Below are 22,908 nucleotides of genomic sequence, written 5' to 3' on the forward strand. Positions count from 1 at the left end.
TCTGACCTCTAGCCACTAGATGCCAGCAGCGCCTTCCAGTTGGGAACAGTCAAAAAAAAAAAAAAAAAAAAAAAAGTCTCTGCATTGCCAAACGTCCCTTGGGGCAAAATCATCCCTGTTCTACACCAGGCCCAGCTCCCTTAGCAGGTCCAGAGAAAGAGTTCCAGGCCCTAGAATTCCCACCCCCTTCCCTAATGCTCTTCAGATCACATAAATGAAACCACCGGAATTTAATAAAACAAAAATCTTTTATTAGAGATGAGTGAAATAACAAGTCTGAGATGAACAAAACCAGACACTGGAGGCTCAGAAGACAACCCTGTTCCTGTGGGATCCCAGACCAGTCAGGTCTCCATCCAGGGTAAACAGTTCAGCCTCCTGGGCCAGACTGCTTCGTTGGCCATTGGCACCCTCCAGCCTCTTCTGTTTGGCCTGGCCCATCCTTGCCAGGGCCTCATGCCCAGTGCCCATAAAGCTGTTAGAGATTGATGATGGCTTAAGTGTACCTGTTTTCTAACATGGGGCTGAAAGTCATGGTGGAATTTCTGGCAAGGGGAAGGAGAAACTTTATTTCCTGCTCTCCCTTCCTATTATTTTCCTTCCTCCTTTCTTAGCTCTTTCCTCCCCCAAGACTGGAAGGCTCCTGAGTTGACCGAAGAAAAAGGAGAGAAGTAAAGATCGATCACCTCCGACCATTCCTTTTCTTCCTGCTAAATCAAGGAGAGTAGGCAAATGGGGGTTACTCCTAGTGTACCTCCCAGCTGGGGAATATAACAGAGGTGCCCGGGAAGGCTGCGCTGTCCCTTGAAAGGAGTACTCTTCAGAGTATTTACTTAACAGCCAGTTCATCATGAGCACTGGCCAAGCAGAAGGCACGCAAGCTATAGACAACTGCAGGGTCTCATCGGTGTAAGCCAGCCGACTGTCTGCCCCTGGGCCGAGGACCATCCCCTGGGATCTAGCCCTGCCCATTCCCAAGCCCAGCCTTGGGGACCAGCTTCCCAGCAAGGGACCACATCTGCAAGACCCTTGTCTTACTTGTGTGACATCTGGACATAGAGAGAAACTCAGGAAAGGAGTCCTAGACTAATGAATGTCCAAGAAGGCAGCCCTTTGTCTGGTAGAATCCCTGGTCTGGACATGAAGCATGAGGGTAAGCCGGTCTTACTCTTACGGAGCCCCCAGACTGATAGAAGAAGCAGAGGTCTGGTCTGATGAGAGACTGAGAATTCTCAAGATGGAGAGTAGCTCAAGAATCTCAGACCCAGCCCTCTGGCTCCCTGGCCTCTGGGCAGTGGTGGGATAGAGGGGAAGGAGCCACCATTAGCCCTAACATGGAAGGGCCCAGTGTCCTGGGCAAGGGGTATGGGTCCACGGCAGGGAGGAAGGCCAGCCACGGAGGCACAAGGGACAGAGACAGCAAGACCCAAGGGAATGGACGCCTCAGTTCCCCAGTCTTGCGGGTTCGAGTCCTAGCTCTGAACACTGGGGCCCAAACATGGGGGTAGTTCAGGCATGCAAAGGCCAGCAAGGAGCTAGTCTTGCAAAAGCTGCGCAGAGTTTCCAGGAGAACCCCCCTTCTTGAGCCCTCTCCTTCAGTGAAGCCAACCTGGGGATAGAAGAATGAAAATTGATAGTTTCTAAGTACCTATATTATATATTTTTAAAATTTTTTAATGTTTATTTATTTTTGAGAGACAGAGAGCGAGAGAGCGTGCAAGTGGGGCAGCGGCAGGGGCAGAGGGAGACACAGAATCCTAGGCAGACTCCGGGCTCTGAGTATCAGCACAGAGCCTGACGCAGGGCTCGAACTCATGAACCGCAAGATCATGACCTTTGCTGAAGTTGGACACTTAACCAACTGAGTCGCCCAGGTGCCCCGTCTAAGTACTTTTATTATATACCAGCTGTTTATCTCACTCAGTTTCACCACCATCCTGTCATGGATAGATGAAATTATCCCCATTTAACAGACAATGAAACTGAGGCTTAAAGAAGTGAAGCCACTTTTCCAAGGCCTCCACACTCTGAAGCCTGGCCTCTTCTTAGCATGCACGTCTCAACGACAAGTATCGGCTAAATGCTGGGTGACAGATACCTGGTTGTGGACACAGATTTGTGTCTGGTGCCTGACTTTGATACAGTGAGGGTGGCAATTCCTCAGAGAGACCCGGTTCCTGCCCCTGCTGCCTCCCGCTCCCAGCACTGACACCCACGACCACCCCTGAGGAATCCCCGGGGGAACAAGGAACAAACAGTTTTATTCTCAGCCCAACTGGCTCTGTCCTGTGCCCACTCCCAGTTCCTCAACTAACTATGGGTAGCTGAGAGAGGCTTCGTGATCCAGCAGAGAGAAGTCGGATTAAGGATGAGAGCCCTTGCCTGGTCCCTGTCACATGCCTCTGTGCCTGGGAGTTGGCAGTCTCAGCAGATTCCTACAAGGGGACAGTCGGGCACACTGAAGACTGGTACACAGCCACCCTAATCCTGCCTCATCTGCAGGGAGGTGAGACCTTCTCTGAGCCTCCAGCCTGGGTGACAGGGGTTCGCTCAGCCTCCCCGGAGAGAAGCCAGGGCTTGGGCATCACCACCTCTGCCATCCCTCAAGGCCTGGGCTCTCCCCAGCTGCATGTGTCCTGGGCTGTGGTGGGAAGGGCAGGCACTGACCAAACTGCGGCCACCTGCTCTCATATGTACCCCAGTCATGGGGAGAGGTCCCCCACCCCAACCACCTCCCGTTGACCCCCTTGGCCTCCCACGTGTCCTGCCACCGCCCCTCAAACCATGGTCCCAGAGCTCATACCAGCGTGTTCCTTCTGCACAGAGGCTGTCTGGCTGAGGGACAGTCTTCCAGGCTCCGGCCCACCCCGCCGGTAGGAGCGGGTGCTCTCGGAGCTGGAAGGCAGGGAAAGGCCAATGTGACCTCACACTGAGAGCCCCTTAGTGTGGGGGAAAAGAGCTCAGGTATAGGCTGGGGCCTAAGCAGGTGGGTAGAGAACCCCTCGAGGCCCCCAGGCTTAGAACTGACTCCCGAGGGCTCTGGAGATTTCCCCGTACCTACCCCCCAGACTGCAAACTGAAAGGGCTTGTTTCCAGGGAAGGGAGGACTGGATCCTGCGCTGGAGGTGGGAACACAGCAGAGATCCCACTGAGAGCCTCTAGACTCCGGCCTCTAGACAGGAGGGACTAAGCCTTCACTTGGCCTCCAGCAGTCTGGGTCTCAGGCTCCTTCCCAGACTCAGGAGCAGGTGTGTGAGGGGCAGGGGGCCCACTCACCCTCCACTCAAGGGCTAGCATTCTGTGTTAGTCATGGGCCTCAGAGCAGGGAGGTATCCCAGGCCTTAGGTAGGCACCACTGACAGGTGGGGAAATACATGATGTGCAGAGGGATGGGGGAGACTTGCCCAGCAGGGCCCTCACCTGAACTTGACCGGGGGATACATCTCCGTGGGGGTGGTTCCAGATGTCAGGCTGGGGCGGGAGGGGCCCGGGGGCTCCCAGAGGCCCTCCTCAGAGCTCGGTGGGGGGGTTTGGCTGGGACCTCCAGCTTCCCCAGGGCTTGAGAGGCTGGAAGGGGTGGAGGCTGGACTGCCCAGGCTCTCAGGGGCCCCAGAAGGCTCTAAGCTCAGGCTGGGGACTTCGGAACGATCTAGAATCAGAAATGATAAAGCCTGTCTTTATCACTTACTCTGTTCTCAATTCAAAGCAGTCCTTGGCCTCAAGGATCTATGGCTGTCCCCACTCCCAGATGCCACCCACCTCCCCGGCGGTCCCCTTCAGCTCCTCCCCCCCATGCCCAGTCTCATTTGCTATGATGGCCAGGCCACACTGATGCAGTTTTGGCTTCTACCCCTCCTGCCCCTCAGTCTGGACTCTTCTGCTCATTCCCCAGGCTCAACGCAGATGCTACCCAGACAGGATGCCTTCCTCAACCACTCCCCAGTCCCAACAGGACACGCTCCCTCCCTCCCCTGAGCTCCCAGAACAAGGCTGTTCGTTCTTTCAACAAACAGTTCTTGAGAAGAGCCAGGTGCTGTGCTAGGCGCAGGAGAAATACTAGTCAACGGAACACTCCTGTCGTCTTGAGATTTACATTCTTTGTGGGGGGTGGGGGGGCGGGGATTTACGTTCTATACCATTGTGTCTATTATTGTAATGAACTGCATTCCAGCTTCTATCTCCCCCACTAGACTGTGTCTCAGTAGCTCCCCAAATACTGGAGACACAGTGGATGGTCAATAAATGCTTCTCTCTCTTTTTATTTAAGGAAAGCATTGAAGAATTTGGAATAAGACAGACCTGGGTTTGAATCCCACATCGGGGACGTATTAGCTGTGGGATTTGGGGGATGCTACTCCACATCTCTGCCCCTTTACCTGTAAGGGGGACGTGATGACCTCTGCCTGACAAGAGACTGTGAGGGTGATATGAGCTCACACACGCACCCTTAACTCAATGCGCTGGTGACAGTGAATGGTATGATGAGCATTTTCCTGGGCAGCCAGTCATACCTCCACTGGTATGTCCCACACGCCCTTGGACCATGGTCCGAGAAGGGTTTTTGACCGGCAAGGGCGGGGGGCAGGCCTCACTCTCGCTCTGAGGGGCAGCTGGTCCCAGGGTGGCGATGGCCTCGTACGTCTTGTTGCTGAGGTCGACCCTCCCACTGGCCCAGCGGGTCTGGGCTGGGGGCTTCAGAGGGCAGCGCTGCAGGGGCAAAGGTATGGGAGAAAGGATGGTGTGGTTCCTCCAGTTCAGCCCTGCCCCTCCCCACAGCAGGTCCGATCTGGCTCTTTCCATCTGCTCTCTCACGAAGGCCCGAGAGATGGGGTGAGGACCCACCTTCTCTTCTTCCTCCTCGTCACTGTCGGAGCCAGGCTCTGTGGAGAGTCCCCAGGAGTAGTCCACGTGCAGAGGGAAGGCGAGAGTCCCCGCCTGGGCCTTCTCCAGCTGCCGAAAACAAAGCCTTGGCAGTTCAGAGGGTCAGGGGCTCAGCAGAGAAAGAGGAAGGGTCAGGGGCTTCCCCTCCTTTCCTAGACCTCACCAGCTCCTCACACTCCTTGTGCTGCTTCTTCCTGGCTATGTCCAGAGCTGTCTCTCCTGCCTCGTTCACTGTGAGGGGTAAAGTTAGGGGTCAGGGTCAAAAGACATTATAGATTAGAGGTTAAGATGGGCCTCTGGAATCAGACTGCGTTTGAATCTCGGCTCTGCTACTTCCTGGCTGTGTGATCTTGGGCAAGTCACTTAGCCTCTCTGGGCCTTGATTTGCTCATCTACAAAATGAGTAGAATGCTCATACCTTTCTGATGAGGTTGTTGCGAGGCTCTTGTGCCAAGAGCACTTGGCACCTTACCAGGCACATGTTAAACAGTAAATAGTGACTACTATAATCACTATTATTTGAACTCAGCTAATATTCATTTGCTTAAATACTTTCAGACACATTCTCTTTATCTTCTCAGCAGTTCTACTTGGTCTGTGGTATTATACCCATTTTGCACATGAGGAAGCTGAGGTTCAACAGATGAATAGACAGATCCCAAGGTCACAGAGGTGGTCAGAGGCAAGCTGGGATTAGGACCCAAGTCTGTCTGCAAAGCCCACGCTTGTTACCAGTGCTCTCCATCTGGGAAGAAGGCAGGAAGTGCCACACGAGGGTTAGTAAGGAACCGGGAGTCTGGTAGAGGAGGCGTCGGGGCCCCACCTGTGCCAACCGAAGCTCTCCCTTTCAGCAGCAGCTTGAGGCAGTCGGGCTGATTGTAGAGAGCAGCGCAGTGCAGGGGACTGTTCCCGTCAGCAGCCTTGGTGTCCAGGTGACCTCTGGGGGTGGGGGGCCGGGGAGGAAGGAAGGGGAACAGACAGGCAAAGGGGTCAAAGTCAGGGGGGGAAAAGAGGGAAGGGGGAAGGGGAACGGAGAAGAGAAAGGAACAAGGGGGAATATGAGGAGGTGGGCAGATGGGCAGGGAGGTTCTCACCCATTTTGGATGATGAAATCCACCAGGGGCAGGGAGGCCTGGGTGGCGACTCTGATAGCCAAGTGCAGGGCAAGTTCTCCAGGTGCCTGGGTACACAGCCACACCTCTGAGTTTCCCCCAGTTCACCTGCCCCCAATCCAGTATCACCCTCCTGAACTCTCGCTGCCCTGGACACCTCCCGACATAAAGCTGCCAGGACCCTGAGAGAGGAGACCACAGGGATGGAACGTGCTTGGGAGGGAGGTGAGAGACCATTCGTCCGCTGCTTCCTTCATTGGCTCTGCCTCCTCTTACCCCCACTAACGGGTGCTTCCCAGCCTTGGTTCTTAGCCCTGGGCTCTCTCTGCTCCTCTCTCACTGGCCCCTTGAGACCTCAGCTAACCTCACACTTTCAGCCATATCACTCTTGTGTAGGCTGTTCCAAATTCTTACCTCACCTAAGTGCTGCACCCTCGCTGCCCACTGGGAAGCCCCACCCACAAAGACATGACATTCGATTTTTTTCACGTACAGTCAGCAACTCCTGTCAATTTATCCATTCACATGTCTCTGATACCCTTCCCCTCTGACTCACCCCCTCCCGGCTCACTGGAGTCGCCAGTGCAATAGCCTTCCCTGATCTACTCTGACGCACCCTTACCCATTTCCAAGGCTAGTCGAGGAAACAGAAAGATACTAATATTCACTGCACACATATTATATGCCTGGCCCTTTATATACACATAACTTAATTCTCACTTCTACCCTGTGGGTGCTATCATCAACTCATTTTACAAATGAGAAAACGAGACTCAGAGAAGTTAAGTAACCTGATCTAGATCACACAGCTTGGAAAAGCCAGACAGCCAGGAGTCTGGCCCAGGTCTGCTCGACTGAAGTGCTCGGTCCCATTTACCCCTCTGCCGGGTGGGATTTGAGCAGATGTCAGAGGCGGGGCAGGGGGTGAGGGGAATAGCTGATCCTGGAGAAAGGCTGGGGAGTATGAGAGAGCAGGTGGGGTCTAAGTGGCCCTTGGAGGTGGTTCTCACCTGGCCGTCAGGCCCAGGCAGCAGCTGTCCAAAGTCCTGCCCGTTAGCGAAGGCCTCTAGTACTGACAGGAGGTCCCGGTTGCAAATGGCCGTCCTCAGTCTCTGAGGCTCGGGTGCGGACCGGCGGGCAAACCTGTGTTCCACGTACTTGGCCACAATATAGTCCCTACGCGAGCTCCTGCCGAAGTCAACCACAACCTCAGAGCAAGGGCCGTTTCCACCCAGCTGACCCCTGGAACCCTCCCACAGGAGATACGGATCTCCTTTTCCCCAGAACCATGCCCTAGACCTTCCAGATCTGAGGCTCCCTTCACCCCAGACTTCTGGTCCAAGATCCTCCTGAGACCACGGGAGCTGGAAAAGCAGAATCCCCAGCCAGGACGTCCCCCCTCCACCGGATAATCCCCTTACATGTCACTCTCAGCGGAGGGCTTAGGGCCTCCATGTGAGGGCAGCTGGGCCTCCATAACCTCATTGAAGCGAGTGTTTCCGATGTTCAAGGCCAGCTGGGGTCGCAGGAAAGTGGTGGGGGTAAGACCGGTGGTTAGGACAGCGCCCCCTGGAGGACTGAGCCTCCGGAAGCCCCCCCCCCCCACATCACCCCCTTCCCAGCCCGTCAGGATCCTGCCCCACCTCTCCAGGGCCCACAATCTCAGGTTGAGCCAGTGGACCCAGTCCAGCCTCCGACCAGGCCCCGCCCCCAATGTCACCGCTGGCCCCGCCCCACCCTCACCAGCAGCTCGGAGGGGCCCAGCAGGTCCAAGGTGAGGGACTGCATGCGCGAGAAGCGCACACCCAGCTCGCGGTGGACGCCGGAGCACTGGATGCAGGTGAGCACGCCCAGGTTGGTGCTGAGCCACGTGGGGTCTGCAAGGTGGAGAAGCTTGAGCCTGGCGGTGGGGGCCCCTCCCCCCCTCCCCTCCCCTGCCCCCTCCCTCCCTGCCCCGTCCACTGGCTGACCTGCAGCTCCGCAGTCGCAGCACTGGCCATTTCCGGGCCTGCTCTTCACCTCCGCGATGAGCAGCTTCGTGAGGTCCTGGGGCTCCCCATCCAGCCCAGCGCCCCCCCAGGGCCCCGGGCCGCCGCTGGGCTCCCCGAGGAAGGCACTGCTCAAGGCCTCGTCCTTGCTGTTCTGTAGCACTGACACCCACCTGCGGAGAGCATGCCGGGGGGGCCCGGGAGTGACACCCGCAGGGGTGGGATCCCCAGAGGCTGGGAGGTACCTGGGGCTCCGCTGACCCCACCCCCAGGCTGGCCGTGGGGAGTCACTCACGCCTCACACTCATGTTCATCCTCTGCCTGGAAGTGGTATGTCCTGTTGTCTGTGGGGAGACCGACGTGTGTCTGGTCCACAGAAATCCTGTGGACCTTCCCTGGGCCCAGGGAGCCCTCAACCAAACAGCTGGGCCCGGGTGGGGGGACGGGGGCGCTTTTGTCCCTGAAGAGCCAGGCTCTGCAGAGCTGGGGTGGGGAGGGTAATGACAGTGGCCAGTAGCACAGGCAGTTTCTCAGAAGTCACAACAAGAAGCCTCTGTGTGAAACCCCAGTTACGGGGTCCAGGGAACAAGACCCCACCCAGCTCAGAGGCAGAGTATCCTCCGAACCTACTGCCATCACCCCACTTGGGCCCTCAGCCTCCTCCTGTCTGGTCTCCTTGCTCCCCAACTCCCCCTTCCCCCAACCTGTACCGGCTGCCAGATTGTTGTGCCCAAGGTTCCAATCTAATCATGACACCCCCTGCTCCAGGACACCCCGTGGCTCCCTATTACCAGGAAATCAGGCCGAAACCTTTAAGAGGCATTTCCCGGGTCTCATCTCCCAACGCTCTCCTCTGTGAACCCTACACTCTGGCCAGACTGGTCAGATCCATTGTCCTGCCCCCATGTCTTTCATCATGCCAGTCCCGTCCCCTGAAATGTCTGCCCCCAAACTCTGTGTTGTGTGTTCTTCAAGGCTGCACTCAAATGCTCTCTGGCCCAAACAGCCTTTCCTGATTCCTCACAGCAGGGCAGGGCTTCCGCTCCCTAATCTTTGACAGTGCTGTATCTGCACCTCTCTTCTGGATACATCCCTGCCAGAGAGAGCTCCCTAGGATGAGATCTGGGTCTTTCTCAGCCTGCACTGGTCCCCATGTAAAGCCTGGCATCAAAGCCTCCAAAGGATGGAGACTGAAACTTCTAAAGAAATGATAATTTTGAAAGCCCAATTACCCCAATCCATTCAAATATACTTTGCAGAAATAATCGTATTTAATGTGGGATGTGGGTACATTTTAATGTTTAATGGGATGTGGGGTGTACCCTCTAAAAAGAGCATCCAGGGCCTAAGGAGTCTGATGGTCGCAGCAGACACACGTGGGATTGGACAGAGACCCCTAACTGAAGCCTCCTGGGAGCTGACAGGTCTCTTCGAGAAGCCCTAGGCAGTTGTTGGGAGAGGAGACAGGGACTACTCACGGGTCACCAGGTCAAAGCACTTTTTCTCCTCAGCATTTGGCCTCACTTGGCACGTCAGCAGGGTCAGCTTCACGGGGGGCCTGTTTATCTGTGGGAATTGGGGGACAGAGGATTTACATGTTACCCTCTGGGCCTCCCAAATCCTTAGGCCTCTATTTCCCAATCTGTTAAATGGCTATAATAGTCCTGTTCCAGTTCACATCTCCTCTCTCCCAGCACCTCATGGATTGTGGAGTGTGGGCCAAGACCACGTTGGGAGCTTTCAATCCCATCCTTCCTCCCACAGGGGGTCTCCAGCCACCTGGATCCAGGTTTGGGGGCCAGTGCTAGAGGGAGGGCTTGTTCTGACCAGTGAAGAGAGCACCTATTGAGCCCTGAGACCCCCTCTCCTCCAGGCCTCACCGTGCTGTGTGAGATGGTCAGGCAGCCGTACTTGACTCCACACTTCCTTTTCTGCCAGACTCTTCGAATTCTAGAGCCCAGAGGGACAGAGAGACACTGACCCAAGGCTCACGCCCAACTCCCCCGTATCAGAAAACACAGCCCTGGACCAGGTCTCCAGCCCCACCTGTATGACCTCCAGCCACACCTCTTCACCTCTTCCATCCCCTGACTCCTACACCCCTCACTTTCTGGGGCTCCCTTCTGATGGAGGAGACCTAGTCCTGCCCTGAGGAAGCTCCCAGTCTGATGGGGGAAACACAGCCCCCATTCTCTGGGAATCCTTATTCTAAAGGGGAACATGTGACCCTGGCCCTCTGAGAGCTTCTAGTCTGATGAAGGAGACACTTCTCCCAACCCTTAGGGAGCTCCTAGTCTGACAGGAGCATCAGGCCCTTGACCACACCGATGCATTATGATTAAGGATAAAGCAAGATAGATATTGAGACCCCCAAGACAGAAATTAGCAAACCCACAATCCAAAGCTACTTAGTACTTCTTTAAGAGGTGAATATTAATTGGTATAACAAAGCTATTCTTCTCTGATAAAAGCTGATTAGTAAACAGAAACATGAATACATCCCCCGGAGCCTTTGCCTTTCACAGACTGATTTTTTTTTTTTTTTTTACACCAGGGAGCAAGGCACAGTCAACGCTTTCATTTCCAGGCATATTCCGTATATTAGAGAGGTTAAGGGTGAAGGCACGGGGACAGCGTAGGGCCTAATAAGTGTTCAGTAAGGGCTAGCTGCTACTATTATTCTTTTTCAAGTTAAGAACAACCAGTAAGTTCCAGCAGGAGTTCATGTGCCTAGGATTCTGAAGATATTGCACTGCTAGAGCGGAGGGTGCTGGAACCCTCAGAGTCTATGCAAATGATGAGAACAGTCCCCCGGGGCGGCTCCCCCAACCATTGTTTACTGGCCGTGTGGCTTTGGGCAAGTTACTTGAGCTCTCTGAGTGACTTACCCGTCACTTTTCTTGTACAGAAAGCCCACCTTCTCCGTCCCAAACTGCTTGTTGCCTTGGTGCTGATGGATGCTGTAGCCACCTCCTGAGTTCTTCCGGCTCAGATTCTCCTGTTCCTCGGACACGCAAAGGACACCTTAGGGCGTCTGGGAAGAGCCTCACTGCGCAGGGGTCTCACTCAGGGAGACTTCTCAAGGGCCCCTTGAAGTGGGATCTTCCTTCTCTCCCTCCCTCCACGGCCGACCTTGGGAGAAGGCATTCATGTGGGCATGACTGAGGGGCTGACCTCTCTGCTCTCAAGCTGCAGTGTCCCTCGGAGGGAGTCCCGGAGCTGGGTCAGCTTCTGTAGCTCCTCCTCCTGGGCTTGACGCAGCTATGGGACAGAAGGCAGGACCCCGCTGTCAGCCCACAGATGTGCCGGGTGCACAGCCCGGACCAAGACTTGCAGGGCACCAGCCTTGCTCTCTGGGCAGGGGCCAGCTCTTCCACACCCCCAGATTCTCCCGGGAAGACAGAGGACTTGACCGTGTGCCCAAGGGTGAGGCCCGACTTACTGCATGTACAGAGGCTGCCAGCTTCTCGATGAAGGGGGACAGGCTCTGAGCGGCCTTCCAGCCATCTTGGAAAAAGCTAAGAGGCGTGAGGCCAAACGGGGGACAAGAAAGGCGGGGAGAATGAGGGAGGCAGGAAGGGTGAGAGAAGGTGCTCCAAGGATCACAGGGCCCCTGGGGGCAGTACAGCCTGCCTGTCAGGAGCAAGCTCTCTGGAGTCAAAGTTGTCTGGGTCCAGATCCCGCGTGCCAGCTGCGTGATGTTAGTAAATCTGAGCTGCAGTTTTCTGAGGACGAATGGGGGTTTCTCCTGGCTCACGGGGCTGTTGGGGGACTGAGTGAGCGCAAACGTGTAAAAGTACCTAGTGCCTGATACATGGGGAGCCCCCAGTAAAGAGGAGCCCTAGAAAGCATTCCCTAGAAAGGCACAGGCGGAGTCCTCGAGGGCCTGCCAGATCCTGGGGATGGGCCTTGTTTTGTGTTGTCTGAAGGGTTAATGGTGAGGGCCACGGGGTGGGGGTGGGGGTGAGGACAAGGGAGAAGAAACCTACTTGTGCTGGGCGTGGAAGAACTTGATGAGGCTCTGCAGGAAATCAGGACCCTGCTTCATCTGGCTCTCCCCGGCTCTCAGCAGATACTGGGGAAAGAGCAGGGCTAAGTGTGCAGCGTGTGCAGAAGCTGAATCCTGGGGGCAAGGGGCTGCTGTCGCCACCCCGGGCTAACCTTGGCCATGACTGAACCTCGGTGATATCTCAAGTGCCATCTGGATAGGACCCCGGGGGTTCAGGAGGCGAAGAGACACATCCCAACCTCCCCTCACCCCTGCAGCGCCCCTTACCTCACACATGTGCAGCTGGAAGACGCGCCGTTCTCTCTGTGTGTCCTGGGCCACCTCCCCAGGGCTCCCTCCTGTCACTCTGGCCCGGTCCCTTTCCTTCTCCAGCCTGGCCCTAGGCCCCAAGGAAAGAGAGGCCCGAACAACTCTTGCCATAGCCCCTTTCACGACCCACCACCTCCACATGCCCCTCTCTGCAACGGGCACACGAGAGTGAGGGGGCCCTCCTGGGTGCCAGCTGTGTGGTAGGGCTGGGGTACAATGGTGAACAAGGAGGATCCAGGTGGGGGAGAAAGACGTGAATCAAATCGCAGCCGCGAAGACTAAAATGGGGGATCCGACCTCGCCCGGCTGCTCAGGGAGTGCTGTTTGAGGTGAGATCTGAAAGGCTGAGAGGTTGCCTTGGAGGAAGCTAGGAGCATCAGACCACGTGGTAGCCGGAGGCAGGGGGCATCAGGGCTCAGGGACGGAGATGGAGAGGAAGGGGCTCCAGGTGAGGCACAGAGGGGCCAGATCACGCGGGGCCTAATTCAGATCATTGCTCCCAAGAGCGATGGGAAGGAGCTGAAGGCTTTTATGCAGGAAGGCGACAGGCTTAGATTAGGGCCAGGTGGGGTTTGGGGTGACCAGTCTGATTTTGCTGGAAGGATCAGTGGCTCAGAGGATCAGTAGGTACCTTCATACTTCTGAACCATGGAGCTTCCCATCTAAAGCTTAGAAAACCTTTGTCCTTTTCTTTGTGAGCAAAGACAGCTTGTAGCTAAGAGTAACCTGGGCCTTCCCCCTACAGATCTCAAGGGTTGGCTGTTTTCCCTCTTTGGGGGTGGCTGGATCTGTTTGTAAATGATTTCCTGGAAATCCCACGCCCATCAGACCACCCACTCTCAGCCGGGAGAGTTTCCACATCTGGGGCTGGGCACATGTAACCACAAATCCTCTGTAAAGGAGATGTCTTGCTTGTCAGTTTTGCTTCCAAGTAGGTACCAGCCCTGAGCAAAGATGACAACTGTGGGATACATTACAAGTATCACTACCCCTCCCCAAGCCTCAGTCTCCTCAGCTGGGAAATGGGGATCCTTATCTGTACCCAGAGGAGACAAAGTATGCAGAAGACTCAGCACACGGACGACCCTACAGCTATTATTATCATAGGTCCCTCCAGGCCTCGGTTTTCCTGTCTGTAAACTAGGGAAGCAAAGGCCTAGGCAGAGTCCTCAGGTCCATTCTGGCCTTAAAGTTCCAGGCCCTACTGAGGTCAGTGTTTACACGCAGGATCTGTCCCTGGAGACCTGTTGAGCCATTCCTCAACCGTGGAACTACGGATGTTCTGACCAGATAATTCCTTGATATGGAGCCGTTCAGTAGATGCAGGATGTTTAGCGGCACCCCTGACCTCTACCCACTAGATGCCAGTAGCACCTCCCAGTTGCGACAGCCAGAAATGTCTACTGGGGGGGGGGTGCCCCTGAGTGAGCCCCACTACTCCAGAGTGGGGGTCTGTAGGTTTAAAAATTTTTTTTCTCGGGAGTGGTTATTTTTCCTTCCCCTAAAGCTTTATGATACCCCGAGAGGGAGTCTGTGGCAGGCTGGTGGAGTTAGGGTGGGGACTGACCCTGTGAACTGGGCCGGGGGGGGGGGAGGGGGTCATGGCAGATGCTATTTCAGGGGATCAGAAGATGAGCAGCAGGGAGGGGCAATGGCTAAGGCTGTGGTGTGCCCGCAGTGAGCCTGGCAGCTTGCTAAGAGGGCAGGAGACAAAGCAGGCAGAGCGGCTGGGAGGGGTGGGGGCATCTCCCATGCACACTGCTAACCTCATCTTTCACTAGTAAAAGTGAAAAATAAGCTAGATGGCTATCAGTGGGAAATAGATACATTATGCTCTGGCCATCTGTAGGAATACTATGCGGCCGTTAAAAAGGATAAGGAAGATCTATTCGTACTGGCATGGAAAGACGTCTGCTCAAGGGTAAATGGGCGAAAAGGAAGCACAACATGGGACAGTGGCTAGAAATATGTGTTCTAGATTTGAATAGCAGCTCTCTCACTTAACCTTTATAAATCTAAGCTTTATTTGTTTGTTTTTAGCACGGGGTACTTCCTTATTTATTTAATATTTTTCGTACAGGCTCTAGTGGAGATTAAAGGACAGAGGCTAGTTAGCTCAGGATAGAGACAAGCTGTAAAGTGTAAATGGCTTCACAAATTACCACAGCTCTGTCCGTGCCTCAGCTAAGGTAATCTACAGAGCCATACCCTACCAGGTCTGACATGACCTCAGACTACTAGCTGGGGACTTGCTTTTTATTCCACCACACCCTTCCCAGAAAAGAGCAACTCCTATTCCCTCCCTGTCCTCAAAGGATCACCAATGTTGTAGAAGCATTTCCCATGCTGGGAATATTTTATTTCCTTTGAATGGAGTTGCAGCGGAAGGAGTGAAATGAATATTGAGTGAAAAGCAGCGAAATGCTAGTTACTGAGAAGACCAAGGGAACTGAAGAAGGGGACTTTGGGGAGCAGTGTAGCATTCAGACGGGAGCAGGCACTCCCGGTGGAGTGAGGGGGTCAGTGAGGAGGATGGAGGAGAGGAAAGGAATCAAAACGAACCATGCACCCGCTGACCTGATGCCTTGGAATCGCCTCTCCTGTGATGCCTCCCCCTACCACCCTTCCCTCCACCCGATCGAAACCACCTGTCTCGTCTGCCGCCTCAATGCCGACACTATTCTTACGGCACCGTCGCTTTGTATCTTCATTATTTATCCACCCACCTCTCGCTTACGAACCAGTGGGATCCACTAGGGCAGGGATTGGGGTGGCACTCTCTTCCTTATTTCTTACCTATAAATTGGGGATAATAACAGCCCCTTTCCCTGCCAAGGGGAATAAATACATCAGATAACAGATGTAAAGAGCTTATCATGGTACCTAAGGTAAAAGAAGCTTATAAGTAAGTATACGTACCAGCTGCTATTATTACTAATTATTATTTTTAAGCACTGATATTGTGTTGGGCACTCTGCTAGACTCTTCACATGCTAAAGTGATAACCCCAGGAGGCAGGAATCATCACCCCCATTTTATAGGTGAGGAGCCTGAGGCTGAGACAAGTCACATGTCCAAACCTCTCAGCTAGTAACTGCTGGAGCTAGGATTTGAATGCAGCATCTGGATTCAAGCCACCATCCAGTTTGTCGGATGCTCGAGGCTTGGGGACGGCACTGGTAACCAACGCTGTGTCCCAGATTTGCCCCATCCCTCCTTCCCTGTCTGGTTCCCTCTGCTGGTGACAGGCACAGTGTCTCTCTTTTTTTTTTTTCCTTCTTTAAAAAAAATTGTATTTATTTTATTAACTTTAAAATTTTAATTCCAGTGTGGTTAACGCATGGTGTTCTATTAGTTTCAGGTGTGTAACACACTGTTCGACAGTTCTAGACATTACTCTCTGCTCATCACCGTAAGTGCACTCATTAAGCCCCATCACCTAGTTCACCCACGCCCACGGTGTCTTTTCTGATAGGTCACAGTCAGAGACTGTTTCACAGAAGATGAAGCTGAGACCCAGAGGAGGGAAGGGACTGTCCAAGAGCCCAAGCTGGCCAGGGGAAATGCTAGGAGCAGAGGCCTGGGGTCCTGCCTGTCAGCCCCTTGCTGTGTCACTCTGATCGCAGTTCTGGCTCAGAAAGATGGCTGATAAATACTTGTGGAACCACAGCACCAGGTGCTTCATATGCACTGTGTTTATTTCATCTCCACACCAACCCTGCAAGGGTGTCACTGGCCCCATTTCTCAGATGAGGAAAGAGACTTGCACAGGGAACACCCTAGAAAAACTAGGTCCCTGCCCAAGGGATGCCTTTCTTCGCAGCTCCAGGTGGACAGGGGAGCCCTCCTCCTATGTGAACAACCAGGAAGTGAGGCTCCTGGTGGTATCCAACAGGCGCTATTCTGGGCCCTTCCAGCTGCTGCCCAGACTGGTTTGGTAAGCATGAGGTGGAAATTACAGTAACTCACAGCGCACCAATATCTAGCTATACCTGAAGCCCTCATAAAAAGGAGCATAACAGACGCCTGTGCCAGGACAGGTAGCTCAGCCAGGAGACCGCGGAGCAGGGCAGAAGGAGCACTGGGTTCTAGTCCAGGCCCTGTTGATTACTCACTGAACAACCCTCACCAAGCCCCTCTCCCGATCAATTACACAGTCTTTTCTTTAAACGAAACCTTGCAGGCAAGACCAATACGTAAATCTGGTACGGGGCGCCTGACTGTGGCTCAGTCCGTGGAGCATGCGACTCTTGATCTCAGGGTTGTGAGTTTGAGCCCCATGTGAGGTGTAGAGATTACTTACAAACAAAATCATATACAAAAACATATGTATATGTATGTATATGTAAATCTGGTAAAAGCAGAGCTGGCTGGAGATGGTCAGCAGGGTGGGGCTTACTCCTTCCACTTGGTAGGTGATGCCCTGCAAGGCTGAGGGCTTAGTCAAGGGAACTCAAGAAGACGCAGACCATGTGGTGGCCCCACATCAAATTGCTAGGAAGACTGCCTGCGTGGCCACGCCCCTCTCTGGGCCTCTAAAGAGAGCAGATGGCCACGCCCACCACAGCTCCCACCCCCACCCCCACCCCCCGGGGGTGGCGGGGGGGGGGGGGGGGGGGGAGGGCCTACAGGCACAACAGCAGTAGAGACCTGAGCGCTGCTGGAGTGGGGAGTCCTGGCCTTCCTTCCGCCTCCCTGGGGCTGGAGGAACAATAAAGCTCCAGGATCTCCTTCTTAGAATTGAACCTACAGAAGTAATGATTCTGGGAGAGAGCAAACATTTAGTTCCAAGGATGCTTCCCCAAAGACAGGGGCGGAAGAAATACATTACGGATCATGCGTATGTTGAAACACAGTGTGCCCATTTAAGTGACGATGTATATGAATATGCAATGATGTGGAAAGACGGTCATGATGTATTTTAAGTTTTATTTTTATTTTCTTATTTATTTTGAGAGAGAGAGAGAAAGCATGAGTAGGGGTGGGGCAAAGAGAGAGGAAGCGAGAGAGAATCCCAAGCAGGCTCCGCACCGTCGGTGCAGACAGAGCCTGATGCAGGACCGAACTCATAGGCCGTGAGATCATGACCTGAGCGGAAGTCAGAGGTTTAATGACTGAGCTACCCAGGCGCCCGGGTCACAATGTATTTTTAAGTAAAGAAAACTCAATATGATTATTATGTTCTCAGTCTTGTAAAAAAATATTTCTTTATATATAGGAAAATGACTAGAAAGTTGTTAATACTCTGGTCTTGGAAATTAAGCTTTTCCGGGGCTCCTGGTGGCTCAGTCCGTTAAGCATCCAACTCCTGATTTCCGTCAGGTCATGATCTCATGGTTTGTGAGTCTGACCCCCTTGTCTGGCTCTGTGCTGACAGCACAGAACCTGCTTGGGATTCTCTCTCCCTCTTTCTCTTTCTCTCTCTCTCAAAATAAATAAGCTTTTTTTTTTTTTTTAAAGAATTTTCCTCTTGGTCTTTGGTAGTTTCCCCTCCTCCCACTTTTTTAAGTGACAAAACCAGAGCATCCGCCCATACTATGTAAAAACACTCAAATAACAGGGGCGCCTGGGTGGCTCAGTCTGTTGGGCGACCGACTTCGGCTCAGGTCATGATCTCGCGGTCCGTGAGTTCGAGCCCCGCGTCGGGCTCTGTGCTGACAGCTCAGAGCCTGGAGCCTGTTTCAGATTCTGTGTCTCCCTCTCTCTGACCCTCCCCCATTCATGCTCTGTCTCTCTGTCTCAAAAATAAATAAACGTTAAAAAAAAAATTAAAAAAAAAAAACACTCAAATAACAGAAGTACTAGCTGTTCCCCACAGGGCCCTCATCCTCTCCTAAGGATAATTAAAGTGTTTTCTTCTTTCCTCCTCATTTCCTGAGTTATTCACAATGGACACATACTGCTTTTGCAAAATGCAAGAGAAGACAACAGTTTACAAATAGTAAACAGAGCTCTGAGGTACGGCGGGCCTGGCCGGGCCCTGGCAGAGTCCTATAGACAGGGCCCGAGGAGTCTCTGCTCTGGGGGGGGATTGGCTCCTTCTGTCCCCATGATGGGCCAGTAGCCAGTGAGAGGTCTGGGAGGTGCGCACAAGAGGCGTGAGTCTGACACTGACTCCCTTTCCTCCTCTATGTCCGACTAAACGCTTACAAATAACCACCTGGTGTTGCAGAAAGAGGATGAAGGGGCGGGAACCCCAGCTCCGCCTCCGCCTCACCGTGTGGCCTTAGGCAGGCGACTTAACCTGTCTGAGCCTCCAATTCCTCCTGACGCTTGGGATGCTAACACCTCCCGCACAGGCTGGGTGGTTGTGGAGACTTACTGGCATGCAGCCTTTCCCTCTCTCTGCCCACTTCTGGCACCACTGAGCAGATGGGTCTCTGAGAGCAGGATCTCGAGGACCCTTCACAACTGCCCCCCTTTGGTGGTCCTGCAGTCCAGCCCCCAGACTCCTGTCAGGCCTGGGCATAGATCACCTCCTATAAATGCCTCCAGAGAGTGAGATGGCGGGTGCCTGGGTGGCTCAGTCAGTTAAGCTGAACCAACTTCGGTTCAGGTCACGATCTCACAGTTCGTGAGTTCGAACCCCGCGTCAGGCCTTGTGTGTCCAGGCTCAGAGCCTGGGGCCTGCTGCAGATTCTGTGTCTCCCTCTCTCTCTGACCCTCCCTGGCTCACACTCCCTCTATCTCAAAAATAAATAAACATTAAAAAAAAAAAATGTTAGAGAGTGAGAAGCCATGCGCTTTTGGGTGACATGTCCTGGCAGCACTGAGGTTCTCCCCCTGTCCAGCCTCCTTCTGCAACACAAGATTCGCTCCCCTGGGCAAACCACCCTGACCACAGCCACTTACATTTTGGCTTCGTAGTCTTTCCACGCCTTCTCCAGCTGCTTTTTGGAATCCTGTGGTTTAAAAAGAACAATTTGCCCAGGGGCGCCTGGGTTGCGCAGTCAGTTAGGCGACTGACTCTTCTCGATTTCAGCTCAGGTCACAATCTCACGGTTTGTGAGTTTGGAGCCCCGTGTGGGGGAGCCTGCTTGGAATGCTCTCTCACTGCCCCTCCCCCACTTACACATGGGAGTGTGCGTGCACACACACACACACACACACACACACACTCTCTCTCTCTCTCTCTCTCTCTCTCTCTCAAAATAAAAAACTAAACTAAAAAAAAAAAAAAAAAAAAAAAAGAACAATTTGCCCAAAGGGGCACTTGGGGGCTGGAATCAACAGTACGCTTTGCTACCTTTAGGAGGACCCTGTGCTTTCGCGCTCCCCTATGCTGCTCAGAGCCATACTCCAACCAACCCCTGCCCCCATAGCCCTTACTGTAAACCTCACCCCCCGAAACGAGACCCGACCAGCACCATTTCTCAGGACTGAGCCCCTTCTCCCACCTGACCTTTTCCTATAGCTGCTAAGAATCAGCTGGGTTTGGCGGGCCTTGGTCTGAGGTACGGGAAGAATTTTGAGTCCTCTTTCTCAGAAGGCAGAGATCGCCATGAGAATGAGGAAGTTGGAAGTCAGACTCCTCCCCTAACTTTATCCCACCCTTTCTTGTGCCTGGAACCAGATCGTCCTCTCCACAGGAAGGGTACACGTAGAGGGACACACGCACAGAGAGGCTGAGGAGTCTACTCAGGGCCACACAGCAAGCCCGTGAGACCTGGCTGATCTCTGGCCTGGTTTGCCTGGGCCTCATCCAGCTGGAGTGCTCACACCCTCCAGAACTGTCCCCGTCAGCCAAGTAAAAAAGCTGCCTGGCTGGTTTGGGCAGTTCCCAGGCTGGTGGCCGGCCTAAGGCAAGAGGGAAGTCTCTGGAAGGAGGACAGCTTCTCCCCCGGGCCTTCTGGGGCAGACTTCTCAGGGAGATTATTCTGTCGCTTTCTTTGAGTTCTGCTCTGCCTGGAGGCTAGCGCTGCCAGGTGCAGAGAGCAGCCAACTCTGGAGTCGGCAGCCCCAGATCCCACCCTGGCTCCTCGGACGAGCCAGGTGACCTGTCAACAGGTTACCAAACTCCCTGGGCCTCGATCTCCTCAACTGCAGAACAGGGACGGCAGTACCCACAGAACCCACCTCCGTAGGGTTGTTGTCAGAATTGCCTGACCCGTTTCCCGTAAGGGCCCCGGCAGACAACAGTTCAGCCATCCCAGACTGACCCCAAAGCCAGGTCTTCCCGCCCCTCCGAGGGTCAGCACTCCCACAGTGACAGCCTCACCTGACCTCCGGCTTCAGCCCAGCCCTGTCTGCCCTTCGGTCCCCTGCCCACCTCTTTCTTACTCCATCCCATCACCTCTGGGCACCTCCACTCCCCGAATGGAAACTCACCTGTCGCCCGTCCCTCAGTTGCCCCTTCAATAGACTGTCCAGGGGGAATGAGACAATGTTGTTCAGATTCTGAACCTGGAAAAAGCAGAGACCCCCATCCCCCATCTTGGGTGACCATCTGTCGAGCTCCAAGGGGCTACAGGGCACAAGGAAGGGTCAGAGGGCAAAGGAGGGCCCTGGGGTGAGGGTGGGGGGCAGAAGGGGTGGCAGAGCCGGCCCCTGAAAGTGCTGTTTCCCCTTTCCACGGTCAGCCCATCTCCATTCCTTTGCCACGAGCACCCTCCCCTCGCCCCTCTGACTCTGAAATGGCCATCTGCTGTTTGTGTCTGGCCAGCTCCTCTCCCCCTGTCATGTGGGGAACCCTTTCCCCTGTGGTCACGTGAGGTAAACACAGGAGTCAGAGCTGACCAGAGCACCCCATCCTTGGGCAATAGGGATTGGCTCAGGTGCGCAATTCGAGCTGGCCAATCAGGATCCTTCCTGGAACTTTCTGCCAGAGTCCTGGGAGAAACACTGGGTCTTTCTTCTGGTGAGACTGTGAATCTGGGTCTGCTGGGCCATCCTGCCCACTGAGCAGACACAGAGAGAAACTATCTAAGAGAAAGAGAAGAAGCCTAAAGCCAGTTGCATACCTGGATTTCCCATTACAGGGGCCAATGAATTCTCTTTATAACAAATCCTAGTTTGAAAAAAATTTTTTAATGTTTATTTTTTTATTTTTTATTTTTGAGAGAGAGAGGGAAAGACAAAGTATGAGCAGGGGAGGGGCAGAAAGAGAGGGAGACACAGACTCTGAAGCAGGCTCCAGGCTCTGAACTGTCAGCACAGAGCCCGACACGGGACTCGAACTCACGAACTGCGAGATCATGACCTGAGCCGAAGTCAGACACTTAGCCGACTGAGCCACCCAGGCGCCCCTAAAAAATCCTGGTTTGAATTGAGTTTCTATCATTTGGCAACCCAAATTGCCTGTCTGATATTTTAGTTCACCTTTCAAAGTATAGCTTGGGTCTCCCCTCCTCCAGGAAGCCTTCCTGATTGCTCCTCCCCATGGTCTACGCTGACCTTCCCCTTTCTGAACCATGGCAGCCTCTGACCCAACTCGCTGGGTCCTCGAGTTTGTGCCAAGCTACTGGTAATGCTTGGTGTCGTCCCACATCTCAGCTCCTGTCTCTCCCACTAGACTATGTCTCTCTAAGGCGTTAGCCTCTTCCCTGTGTCACCAGCCCCTCGTACGATGCCCAGCACAGAGTAGACCCTCAGCAAAGCTTAGTTTGACTGAAAACAGCAGGAGGAGAGGTCAAGACAAAAGAGGTCACTAATTCAGTTGAACTCAAACACTGAAGCCCTACATACGGGACAGTGTGTGAGGCAGTGCTACGCAGAGAGGTACAATCATGACAGGTGGCAATATTATCTATCACTAACTGCGCGCTTACTCTGGGGTAGGCACTTAACTTGCGTAACCTCATTATAACTCTGTGAGGTGGGTACCATTATGAGCACAATTTTACAGACGGGGCCCAGGCAGAGTGAGTGACTTGGCCAGGGACACCCACCCAGAGAGCCACAGAGCAGGGTCCGAGTCTAAGCCTGAGGTCTGGGGGCTCAACCACCGAGCAAACTGCGTCTCAGAGATGATGCAGCCAGGGCCTGGGCAAGGGAGGGACTGGAGCCATGACAGCCAGTCCCAAAGCCATGGAGCCTGGGGAGCGACGGGCTTTCCTGAGGTGCTACAGCCAGGCTTGAGTTCAGACACTGGAGCCGGACAACCTGGGTTCAACTCCGTCAGCGTGAACTCGGGCCAGGTGCTTAACCTCGTGCCCTAGTTTCCTAACCCGTAAAGCGGGGAAGACAGTAAAACCAAACCCACGGAGCTGTGCTCCAGGATTGGATGAGTTAACCCACGTGAGGCACCGAGAACCGTGCCTTTCAGGGGAACAGCTTCTATCTTGGACCACGTGCAGGAGCCGAGAGGCTTGTTGAGGGGAGGTCATTCCCAGGCTTTGTGGACACAGCAGATGCAGTTGGGAAAGCAGAGGGCAAAGAGGGTTATGGGGAGGCAGTGGTACAAAGGCAGGAACCCCAGGCTCTGCCCTCCCTTCTCCCGAACCTCCTCCAGGAAGCCCTCTCTTCGTGGGGCTCTTCCCCTCTGTGAGGCCCATCTGCTGCTGGGTACTCGCACAGAAGAGAAAGAGGAGGGCAAGGTCAGAGGGAAGGCGGGAAAGAGAAGACATGGGGGGAAAGTCAGAGGAGAAGAGGAACGCAAATGGTAGGTCAG

General features: G+C 54.1%; 1 protein-coding gene across 1 annotated transcript in view; it reads right to left on the reverse strand.

The window, feature by feature from the left end:
• Window positions 1–229: 229 nt before the first annotated feature.
• ASAP3 (ArfGAP with SH3 domain, ankyrin repeat and PH domain 3) overlaps window positions 230–22,908 on the reverse strand; it is a 49,498-nt gene continuing 26,819 nt past the window's right edge. The window contains 24 exon segments of the mRNA XM_086716014.1: window positions 230–1,579; window positions 1,582–1,609; window positions 2,804–2,863; window positions 2,865–2,895; window positions 3,421–3,649; window positions 4,512–4,707; window positions 4,843–4,950; window positions 5,045–5,112; window positions 5,705–5,820; window positions 5,976–6,061; window positions 7,004–7,181; window positions 7,415–7,509; window positions 7,737–7,870; window positions 7,964–8,154; window positions 8,277–8,325; window positions 9,460–9,547; window positions 9,862–9,931; window positions 10,870–10,979; window positions 11,156–11,242; window positions 11,424–11,499; window positions 11,971–12,056; window positions 12,258–12,369; window positions 19,152–19,201; window positions 20,628–20,702. Of these exon segments, the coding sequence (XP_086572140.1) occupies window positions 1,536–1,579; window positions 1,582–1,609; window positions 2,804–2,863; window positions 2,865–2,895; window positions 3,421–3,649; window positions 4,512–4,707; window positions 4,843–4,950; window positions 5,045–5,112; window positions 5,705–5,820; window positions 5,976–6,061; window positions 7,004–7,181; window positions 7,415–7,509; window positions 7,737–7,870; window positions 7,964–8,154; window positions 8,277–8,325; window positions 9,460–9,547; window positions 9,862–9,931; window positions 10,870–10,979; window positions 11,156–11,242; window positions 11,424–11,499; window positions 11,971–12,056; window positions 12,258–12,369; window positions 19,152–19,201; window positions 20,628–20,702 (2,367 nt within the window). The 3' untranslated portion in view covers window positions 230–1,535.

This window comes from Puma concolor, chromosome C1 (genome assembly GCF_028749965.1).
Source record: "Puma concolor isolate L17-30 chromosome C1, mPumCon1.1.hap2, whole genome shotgun sequence".
NCBI classification, from domain to species: domain Eukaryota; kingdom Metazoa; phylum Chordata; class Mammalia; order Carnivora; family Felidae; genus Puma; species Puma concolor.